The sequence below is a fragment of the Rosa rugosa genome, chromosome 3, assembly GCF_958449725.1.
Source record: "Rosa rugosa chromosome 3, drRosRugo1.1, whole genome shotgun sequence".
In the NCBI taxonomy this organism is placed as follows: Eukaryota; Viridiplantae; Streptophyta; class Magnoliopsida; order Rosales; family Rosaceae; genus Rosa; species Rosa rugosa.
The window spans coordinates 30,021,934-30,033,343 of record NC_084822.1 but is presented as its reverse complement, the minus strand read 5'-3'; the positions used below and the strand labels follow the sequence as shown (position 1 = coordinate 30,033,343).

The following is an 11,410-nucleotide window of genomic DNA, read 5'->3' as shown; positions in this document are numbered from 1 at the left end:
CCATCTCTGCGTCTCGTCCGGCGGCTCCCGTCCGAGGCAAGCCTCTGGCCTTGTCGAGGTATGGTGAGTGCAGCCGGACGGGGCTTCTCTTGAGGCTATGGCTCTGCAGGTTTTCGTGGGAAGGTTGCTGCTCTATCTCTTGGCATGGTGGTTGGGGCGGAGTTCTTGACACCTAATCTCTGATGCGCGGGGCTGTGGTGTACGGTGGTGGAGCTTCGGCGCTAGTATCCAAGACTCGTTGGCGATGAGATTTGGACCTGGCAGGTCGTGAAGACGATGAGCATGACGGTGCAAATGGCGGCGCAGGAGTGGCGGCGCGGTCGTGCCGGCATGGTCGTGGGGCCTTGATCGATCAGAAGTGATGAGGCGGCTGTGCGTACAATCGTCGTGCAGAGGAGCTTGGTTTCTGGGCTTGGGTCAGACCATGCTTATTGGGCTGGGATGGTGACTTTCCTGGGGTCTGTTTTGTTGGGCTTTTCTAATAGTTAGTTTTTACTTTCTAATAATTTCCTTTGTTTTAGGAAGCTATGCTTCTAGGTTTTTAGTAGCGTCATCGAGTCTCGTTTACTCTGTCTATTTACTATGTAGTAGTCAATAGTCTATAGGCTCCCTTTCTGAGCATGGAACCGTCAAATGATTGGACCTAATCTATGTATCACTGTGCTACTACCACAAACTCTTTATCTACCCCATGTTGGTAGAGGGAGGATATGTAATGGCCCTTTCTGGCTTTCGATGAATGACAGTCACCCTGTTTGGGTTTATTCAAAAAATGTTATTGAAGGGTATTAGGCATTTCAAAATTTGGTGAAACCCTTTGACACCAAAAGAGGGCCTCCATTCATAATAGTAGAGATAAGATTTCCAACAAATTCATACTGTAATTTTTTGGATGTAAAATTCTATCAATTTATTAATGAAATTCCATTTTTATGAATAAAAGAAAAACAACCAATTGATGATTGCGTATTAAGAGGAAAGTGGATAACTATGAGAGTGAGTGATTCGCCTATGACTATGCATAGATATCTTAGAAATAGGAATTTGGTTAGTCAATGATTTGACTTTAGGTTTTCTTCACAAGAAAGCTAGCTAGGTATATTCATCGTTCTCTCGTGGTGTTCGGAGGCCAAACCACAAATAGCACAAAACAAAAGGACCTCTTTGCAAAATTTGCCCTACAAATAGAAAATGAAATTTCAGTCCCTCGAAGTCCACAACTACCTCGTCAGAGCTCCCTGTGATCGGGAAGCGACAAAAACCTGGTAACCGCCGAATCAGAAGGAAAACGACGAGAGGGGGTTATCTGAGTGACAGCCACGAGCTCCCTCACCCATCCCAAGCCCTCCACGTGTTCTCAGAAACTTCCATTAGGAGCAGATTAGGCCTCGAGTTGAGCACCACCACCATTATCTAATCCAAAAACAGAGCAGCAGCTCCCCTGTTTTTTTCTGTATTGGGTGGCTTTCCTTTTTTGCTTCTTCTTCTTCTTCTGTTTGTCAAGTGCAGAAAGTGTGTTTGGTTTTGGTTGAGGAAAAATGGATCATGAAGCTGATGCCTACCGTACTGACTTGATGACCATGACTCGGTTCGTGCTGAATGAGCAGTCCAAGTACCCTGAGTCACGAGGAGACTTCACGATCTTGCTCAGTCATATTGTTCTTGGCTGCAAGTTTGTGTGCTCTGCTGTCAATAAGGTGAGTGAACTGGGTTTTTGTTTGGTTTGGGTCAATTGGCTTGAAGGTTTTCCCGATTTGATTGGGAAATTATTGGTTTTGTGTTTGTTTTGTGCTGCTATTGGGGTTTTGATGTGGAATTTTTTGTGACTTATTGGCAGGCTGGTCTGGCTAAACTTATTGGCCTTGCTGGAGAGACCAATGTTCAGGTAATTGGGTCTGAACCATTTAAGGGACTATTTGTTTTTATTGAGTGTTTTGTTGTGGGATTATGCTATATATATAATGTGGTGTTGTTTGCTGTTTTGGTTAAAGGGTGAAGAGCAAAAGAAACTGGATGTGCTTTCAAATGAAGTTTTTGTGAAGGCTCTGGTTAGCAGTGGTCGAACTGTAAGTTATTACATTTTTTGTTTAAGAAATCAGAAAAGCTGGGTTTTTGAGGGCCAATATTCTGTTTACATTTTGGGGGTTTTTTCTTGGCAGTGTATCCTTGTTTCGGAGGAAGATGAAGATGCCATATTTGTGGAGTCATCAAAGCGCGGAAAGTAAATATCTAGACTTGTCTATGCTTTATGCGGGTTGATAGAGCTTCCACTAATTATTGAGACTTTCAACTATAGGTTCTCTGTGTGAATAATGCTTTAAACTAATATTGGTGGCAGGTACTGTGTTGTCTTTGATCCATTGGATGGTTCGTCTAACATTGATTGTGGGGTTTCCATCGGCACGGTATGATCCCTCATTTTAATCACAATCTATTGTGTTGTTCGATAGAAATTCTGAACTGACATATCTATGGAAAGCAATTACTTGTTCCAGATTAACTCAAAACTCTGGTGGGAAACATTTGTTTTCTTTCATCTAGATATTTGGGATTTATGTGCTTAACGAAGGCAAGGAAGCTTCTCTAGATGATGTCTTGCAACCTGGAAAGAATATGTTGGCAGCAGGCTATTGCATGTACGGAAGTTCTTGCACGGTATGTCAAAGACCACTTTCTTTCTAGTTTAGATGCATCTATAGTGAGACACTGAACACAACACCCTTACCTGTTCCTAACGACTAGCTATTCCGCATCCAGTCAAGAAGCATTGCTTATTCTTATACTGGATTCCTACTAGTATAGTCTTACGGCCATTTTTATTTGAATCATTGTTGGATTGTAGGATCTGCAATTTTCTTTTGCTGCAGTCTAGATTTGCACGACAATGCTGTACTTACTTGAAATGTATGCGTTTTACAGTTTGTGTTGACTACTGGAAGTGGAGTTCATGGTTTCACCCTTGATCCATCTCTTGGGGAGTTCATACTAACTCACCCAGACATCAAGGTATATCTACTTTTGTATACTCTTCCAATAACATAATTCATATCCTGTTCTACAATTGCTTCTTGGTAGAAACCTTAAGGCTGAAACTGTTGATTATCAGATTAATTGCTGAACTTAAAAGTGCATTTCCTTTCCTTTTTCATTTGCCCACAATTTTTTCAAAAGATGAACTACCTTGCTGAAATAAGTCATTAAGCTCATACATTTTCATCTACTCTCCAACAAAATATTCTTATATATATATAAAGTTCTCTAATGACTTTGCTGAAGTTATTTGGTCTTGTCTGGGAGAGGAATATATATCATTTTGATCAGAAGTGCTGACTGCTGGACCACATATATTATCCTTCAGATTAGCATCTTTTCCTTTTGGGATTGTTTATCATGCATTTCATGTCTACTTCTTTGCCCAGATTCCAAAGAAAGGAAAGATCTATTCTGTGAACGAAGGGAATGCTAAGAACTGGGATGGTCCAACAGCTAAGTATGTTAACCTCAATTAACAGTTTACTTCTTTCTTTTTTTTGTCAAGCTTACCACTGCACATTTCTGACCTTTTGCTTCCAGGTATGTGGAGAAATGCAAATTCCCAACAGATGGTTCTTCACCAAAGTCTCTAAGATACATTGGAAGGTACTGTGGATGAGAACTTGGCCGTTAATGTTACTCAGGAGTTTCAATTGTTTAATTGGTATTTCTCTTCACTATATGCCACTAGAGTGTTGAACCTTTGTACCTTACTCCTGGATTGTATTACGGTCCTGATCCTCTGGTTGTACGTGTTTATGTACGTATTGTACTTTATAGTGTCTAGTTGTTTATTATGAATTCAAGACTTGTTTATGTCTTAAAAGCCGAAAACCACGAGGACAACCGTTGAATTTGTAATAAATGGCTAGGGTTGATGAATCAAATCACTGGGGAAAAGATTTTTTTTTTTTTTTCTTTCCGAAATATTAGCGTTTAGGTCAGAATGATCTAGTTTTTCACTCGTTTTGTTTGGCATTTGATGGTATAAGATATTGCTGTTATGACTTATCATCATGATTGACAGCATGGTTGCTGATGTTCACCGCACATTGCTTTATGGAGGTATCTTTTTGTACCCTGCTGATAAGAAGAGTCCAAACGGAAAACTCCGGTATGCTAAGGGCAATTATACTATTAATTTCTCTTTGAAACAGTTATTGAAGTTTGGTGGTAACCTGACAAAGTTTGGTTTAACCTGTGTTAACAGTGTTCTCTACGAAGTCTTCCCCATGTCATTCTTGCTGGAACAGGCGGGAGGTCAGGCCTTCACTGGCAAGGAACGGGTATATTTACTACTGGACATTTTTATCGTTTATATTCTGGACTGAAATTGCTCGTAAACTTGTTTCTTTGCTATAGATGGTACAGCTATTCTCTGCATTATTATTGGAGCTTTACAGAAACAAAGTACAATTATGTCATGTGATTAATAGAGACTTTCTCATAACATCAAAACTTTGATATCTCTCTGGGAAATCATGTACCTTTTGATTGGTAGTATTTAAGCCTTACGGGGTAACCTTCTATAAGAAAGTCCTGCGTGTTAATTAGAACCACATTTGAACAATAGTTCATATGGGTAATGGTTCAGATTGTCACATCTGAAAGAGAACGCTTCAAATTAATTTCTTGTTGATTAAACTTTTGATCTCAAACCGGGGGTTGGTAACTGATTTTAGCATACAATTTGCAGGCCCTTGACCTGGTTCCAAAGAAGATACATGAGCGGTCTCCAATATTCCTTGGCAGCTATGATGATGTGGAGGAGATCAAGGCACTCTACGCTGCTGAAGAAAAGAAGGAATGAACTTTCAATTCTGATTCTCTTATACGCATTACATGACCTGTTATTGTTGCTTAGCTACTTCCACCTATTTTAGGAATCTATAATTGGGAGAGTACAATTTATTGCTAACTACATTAACAAGGTTATATGCTTATAAATAACGCTCTTTGTCAGTCTCATAGGGAATGTATGCTTTTCTTATATGCTTATAGGGAAAGATAAAGAAAAAGAAAGAATAATTCCTGTAAATTGCCTATGCTAGTAGGGAAAGGTAAACAGCTCCACAGTGATTCTCCATTTTAGTGTGGAATCTGCTTATCAGTTTCTTTAGGGCGAGAACTGGCCTGCTTCTTGTTTGTCCTTTCATATGGAAGCTTAACCACTCCCCTAAAACGAAGTCTTTTGTCTTTTAGTTTTGAAAAGGCAAGCGGCTGTCAAATAAGCAGAGATTCAAAGGAAACCTCACTGCTAATATCTCCTGTAACCTTTGCTCTTGTCCCGCGATGAGTGTTTGTCATATGTTAAGAGACTGGAACAGTTACAGGAAGTTGGCAGACTATTTTAGACTGAAAGAGCTAGAAGAAGTTGCCAACTAGTGTTGTGGTCCTGTTAGCCTCAGAGTCTTAGACACGCTGAGAATTCAACTTGGAGTGGTTGGCCACTTGCGAATCTCCATCCAAAGGTCGGTATTCATACATCTTCTAACAGTAGAATTCATGCTGGTGGAGTGGAGTCCATAGATATCGAAAAGGGGAATGGATTGGTTGTCTTGCTTTTGGTTTGTGTTTGTGCTCTGGGGTATAAAGCCTAGAGAAGGATTTGCCTTCCACATTCTTTGATTTTAAATTGTTGCTTGAAATATATGCAACACTAGTGTCGGATGTTAGTTAAATTAATACTTTCGTTTATTGCCACACCCTTTTATAAAAGTTCAAAGGCAGGCTACATTATTCCGAAGATGATGCTAAATTGATAATGGAGGAAATCTGAGGAAACTCATCTTACCTTCTTCAGAAATGTAACCTGAAGATTCATTAAAACCATAATATTGAACTTGACATGAGCTTCATCCATTTGTAAGCTGTCCACTGCTGAGATTTTTTTGAACCACTCGTTTGTGTGAAAAATAAGTAACTAAAATGTTGAACAAGTCATGAAAGTATCCTCATTGTCAGAATCTGAGGTTTTGCTTTGATTATTCTTTGCATAGTTTTCTACCCCTTGGAGACTCGAGCTCTGATGAGGCAGAGAAGATAGAAGACCATTGTTTCTCTGGCATCATTCTCCCTTCAGCACTCGTGTATCCAAAAGATGCATAACTTCTGATTACAGAAACTTGCATGCTGCACAAAATATCAACTACTGTTGCTCCAATGAGTGCTGCATAACTTAATGGAATTTGAAATCCTTTGCATGAGCTTTATAAATATCACTATTGTGTGCATTTGTATTGCATCCTGTCTTGGGCCGTATAGATTTCAAGTTTAAGAGAAAGCTAATAGTACCACTTCCATCTGTTCTGTTTTTCTTGGTTCCTTCTAAGGTATTTGCTAACCATCTCATATAGTCGTAATTCACAACTAAAGAATGGCAAATGCAACTTCTTAAGCTCCTGCCAGTCAACGACATTCAAGGATTTCAAGCAAAATTAAGAAAAATACAATGCACACTAAAGAACTCAATCAGTAAAAATCAAAGACTGCATGCTAGTTTTGATTCTCTTAATTTGTAATCAGTACTACTGATTTGTAGAGGCTTTCTTTCCTTTTAAGTTCAAATTTCAGATCTAGTTGAGGAGCAGTATTTATCTTTTTGCAAAATAACTTAGCAGGTGGGTTTTGTTTTAAATGAGTTCGAATACATGAGACTGTAAGTTAGGAGAAAACAAAAACAAAAACAAAAACAAAAACAAAAACAAAAACAAAAACAAAAACAAAAACAAAAACAAAAACAAAAAGTGACCGACAAACTGGAGGATCTGGTGTGTCACAGTAATTCTCTTTTTCTACAAAACAAAATGGCTATTGGAATGTGATGACCTTAAATACCTGGGATTTGTGGAAAAGAAGAAATAACAAATTGAAGGAACATAAACCTGTATAAATTTGACTACTTCTTAGATAAAAGAGTACTGTGAAGGTGAAAGCACTACTAATTGAGCATCTCATTTGAGCTTATATATACCATCCTTACCTCCCAGTTTATTGCCGCTTTTACACTAGATTTCACATTGATTCCATATTCTCTACCTCCCAGTTATCTCATTATTGGCAGTTGCACAGGTATCTTTAGTAGTCATGGTGATAATGGCACTTGAAGTACCAATAAGAATAATAGAAAAAATAGGCTATTTTAGTTGCTGCAGGGTCAAAGGGCTACTGGAACTATAGGCTTTAGGTTTAAATTTTTCAAAATATGCAGTATCAAGTAACTTTACTTTAATCTGCTGATATGTAATTTTGTAATCTGTGATTGTGTTATGCAGGTTGATGTATGCCATGCATATCAGATACACTCAAGAAAGGCAGACTGAAAGATGAGAACATATAAATCATTGTTTTCATGTAATAATTCAACATTATGAAGCTGAACGCCATTTGTAATACCCCGAAAAATCCAAATTAAATTCCGTGGATTTTTAGAAATGATTTCACGATAATAGGAGCGAGTACGAAGCTTGGAAAAGTTGTGGAATTAGTTCGAACGATTTTATTTCGAAAACGAACGTTATTTAGGGGCTCGCGAAAGTTGTCTTTTTATACGTTCAAAATTTGGGAAAACTTCCTTCATGAAAGTTGTAGAGCTTGTCGATACGATCTCGTGCATATGTGGAACGCAATATTCGGAGTTCGTATGAATAAGTTATGAATATTTGAAAATTGGGAATTTTCTATAAATATCAAAAAATGTTGACTTTTTCATTAAGGACGAAAACATGTTGAATTTGCGGAACAGTCCCCGCGTTTTCTCTCTGTCTCTCTTCAGAACCCTCGGGTCCCGACCGACCCGACCCGGCCAAATGACGGCCCTCCGACTTCCTCCGGCCTCGGACCCGGAGCTTTTCGAGGTCGCCGCCGCACGCTGAGCAGCTCCCCAGCCTCGCCTTGCTCCGCCGCTGCTCCAAAAGATGGATCGAAGCCACCCAGACGCATGATTCGGACCCGGCCGGAAAACCACTTTTCCGGTGTTGCATGGGCCGATCGTCCCCAGTTTCGTGATCTCCTCCTCCCCCTGATCATCCCTATGTAAGTCTTTCATCACGATTTTGAGTGTAGACCGCTAGATCAAGGTTTGACTTTTTGGACGCCTCTGATTCAATCTAGGATCTGATCGTGCGACCGAGATTAATCCAACTTCAACGCTTGATCTAGGACAATCTAGGCCGAACCAGGCTTAGCTCCAGGTATGGAAGTCGACCACCCTTTCATTTTGAACCAGTTTGTAGTTGGTCACTTTGCCATCTGAGGTGGTTGACCGGCGTTGACCGCCGCGTTGACCGCCCACTGACCACCGCTTGTGGCGGCGCATCAGACCATATTTCGAGTTTTCATTATCTAGGCGATGATCTATGCATCCATACGAGCGTTTTGATATATAACATGGTCATGTTAGAAAAAGTTGATAAATAGTGGATTTACGTTTTGACGTTACTATTTAACGTTTTTACGTTTTATCTTAAGTTTACGATCTGCGAAGATCTGACCGTCGGTTTTGCTTCAAATTTTAATGTGTTGATCGTATGACTGTCCCAGTGACTTTGTGTGGTCATGGGCGAAGATCCGACCGTTGGATCTTCGTATAAATGCAAAACAGTGATTAGGGAGGCGATTCGTGAGAATCCGTCCGTCGGATTTTCGTATAAATTTGTGAAGATGTTAGTAAGGACGATTCAGGAAGATCTGACCGTTGGATCTTCGTGATGATTTTTGGGAGGTGATCCTAAAGGCGATCCGTGAGGATCCGACCGTTGGATCATCATTTAATTTCGATCCGACCGTTGGATTGTCGTTTGAGTATGTTTTTGAGCCATTGGCTAAGTTAAGGTCATGTGTGATTAGGTGATTGACGGTCTCCCTTGGGTGAACGATTTCGGTGTGTATTGTGTTGAATTGAAGACGCAGCGGGAATATCGAGGTGAGTAAATCGCACATGGTTCATTCACGAACCGAAATTCGGTGATTTTATTTAATTGAGAAATTGTGGAAATTGTTTTACGAAAATAAATATTTGTTTTAAATTATATGGACTTGATCGACTACGGTCCATAGGTAAGTAAAATGTATTTAAACTATAAAAAAATGAATTTCTAGATTTTATTGCATGTGAACTATAGTTGGTATTAGTGGTCACTCTTGTGTGGGTGACTACGTATATATATATTTACGTGGAATATATATTGGATGGTGTGATTTACTGAGTTATATTTTGAGCATTACCCTTGGAATATGTGATTTATCTTAGATGTTGTGTTGTCTATGATAATGGGTAATTGAGTAAAGTGCGATAGTTGAGTCGTTGAGATGAATTAAATGAGGAGTCGAGTGAATTGAGAAAAGCAGTCATTCGTAAGGTGAACCTTGGCCCAGGTGACACTTTACGATACAGTTAGAGCTCTAGTCTGTCTGCCGTCATACTGCTTGGGGGATAAACGAGTTATCATATGCCCTTGGGTATGACATGACATACTGAATGGGGTGATTAATATAATTAATCATAAGCCTGTAAGTATGATATACTGAATGGGGTGATTAATATAATTAATCATAAGCCTGTAAGTATAATATACTGAATGGGGTGATTAATATAATTAATCATAAGCCTGTAAGTATAATATACTGCATGGGATGATTTATATAAATAAATCATAAGCCTGTGAGTATATATTGAGTAAGAAGTTGTTTATTATTGAGTAGTCATGATGAGATGTGAGTTGATTGATGCTTGAAGTGATGTTGTACACTTCAATTCTTATGCAAAACAAAATTAAAATGTGCTTGAGTTGATTTTGTTACTTTAAATCGTGCAATCCTTTCATTTACTCATACGAGCTTTGCAAAAAGCTTACCGGGTTTGTATTGTTGCAATCCCGGTACACTATTCAAACGGTGTAGCGGGTAATCCTGCAGGTCAGGAGAATCAGGACGGTGATCGTGCGGGTTAGAGAATTTGTTTTAGTTTTACAGCAATTGTAATTGTGAGGTGAGTTATGCTCATTTGAGCCTTACAATATAATTTGGTGAGAGTGTGCTGTAATAAACAAATTTGAGATTTGGTTTATGTAATATCGAGCGATGTGAGGTGTGGTTGTTTTGAGAAAAAAATTCAGGTTGTATTTATGTGAGTTGTATTAATTCATGTTTCGGATTTTTAATTGTATTTAAAATTCGGGGCGTGACAGTTTGGTATCAGAGCGTAAGGTACATATTTGGTGATAATCAGTACCTCCCGAGTGATGGCCCGTCTGCAGCGGATCCCCATCATATACTCTTCGGTACTGGTATAATCATTGGGTATGTCTTAGTATGGGGTCTAGACAACGTGTAAGTCCGTAGGACGGTAGAGTTGTCTACTAAGTTCGTATTAGAATAAGTTTAGTTTCCGCGAGTTGTGATCTTCGAGGAATAGGAACCTCTGGATTTAACTCTGATGAGTCGGTGAGGTAGAGGTCGAGTCTGATGTAGGGACAGGATCTTTCTATGGAGACAGTTGAGGATGAGGTGGAGGCATTAGAGGTTGAGTTGCCTAGTCTACCTGTAGTTGATGTGATGGATGTTATTCTTGGGTTGAAATGGTGAAAGAGATTGAGACCCTAGGAATAGTTGAAAAGAGAATTGATCTCACCAACTCAAGATGATAGGAGTGTGAGAGATTATGAGACAGAATTCTCAAGACTATATTGGTGTTCGAGTGTAGTGATGTAATTTGGGAGATACTTATGTTACCTTTAATAAGGGTAGTATGTTAAGTGATCATGGCATAGGTTGACTTTGTAAGTGAAGTGGTGGAGTTTGTGTAGCTTCTTTGAGTTATAACCTTTGAGGAATGGGAACCTTTGGATTAAACTCTGGTGGAGTTATTGAGGATGGTTTTCACGAAAAACAGTATCCTTATGTGCATTGTAGTCGTTGGTTGTTGGGGTCATGGTGTTTGACCAATGCTTGTATCTAAAGTCGTTACGAGTATTTGACTAGTAGTTGTGATACTTTCCATTAGTTGGATATGCAGATGTTTTGAGTTGAAGAATACTTAGCAGTTATTGGTTGCTTAGTGATGGAATTGTGTTATAATGGAGCATTCATTCATGCACAGTTGTTTGGTGTTTAGGATAGCTACTATATATTAGCTAAATGTCGGGGTGTGGTTTGAGGTCTGCGGATGGTATTGGAAATTATTGTGGGTGCTGCTTCACTGACTATTGTTGAGTAGTAATGCATAATTCGTTGTTACTATGATGGATTTTGTGTATGGTTGACTTATGGAAAGATTGATATGACCTCGTGATAGGATTGACTATGAAGAGACATTGTGTTGATGTATGAGCTTAGGTAATAACGTTGTTTTCAACTCTAGGAGTGCTAGGGTTGTATA

The 11,410-nt window shown here is 39.2% G+C and overlaps 1 protein-coding gene across 1 annotated transcript; it reads left to right on the top strand.

Moving 5' to 3' along the window:
• The first annotated feature begins 1,224 nt into the window (after positions 1-1,224).
• LOC133739492 (fructose-1,6-bisphosphatase, cytosolic) lies at positions 1,225-5,001 on the top strand. The gene is made up of 12 exons (XM_062167271.1): positions 1,225-1,697; positions 1,838-1,885; positions 1,992-2,066; positions 2,160-2,221; positions 2,339-2,405; positions 2,542-2,655; positions 2,920-3,006; positions 3,420-3,490; positions 3,574-3,639; positions 4,061-4,147; positions 4,244-4,319; positions 4,730-5,001. The coding sequence occupies exons 1-12, from the start codon at positions 1,539-1,541 to the stop codon at positions 4,841-4,843; spliced, it is 1,026 nt and encodes a 341-aa protein (XP_062023255.1). The 5' UTR covers positions 1,225-1,538; the 3' UTR covers positions 4,844-5,001.
• Positions 5,002-11,410: the final 6,409 nt, after the last annotated feature.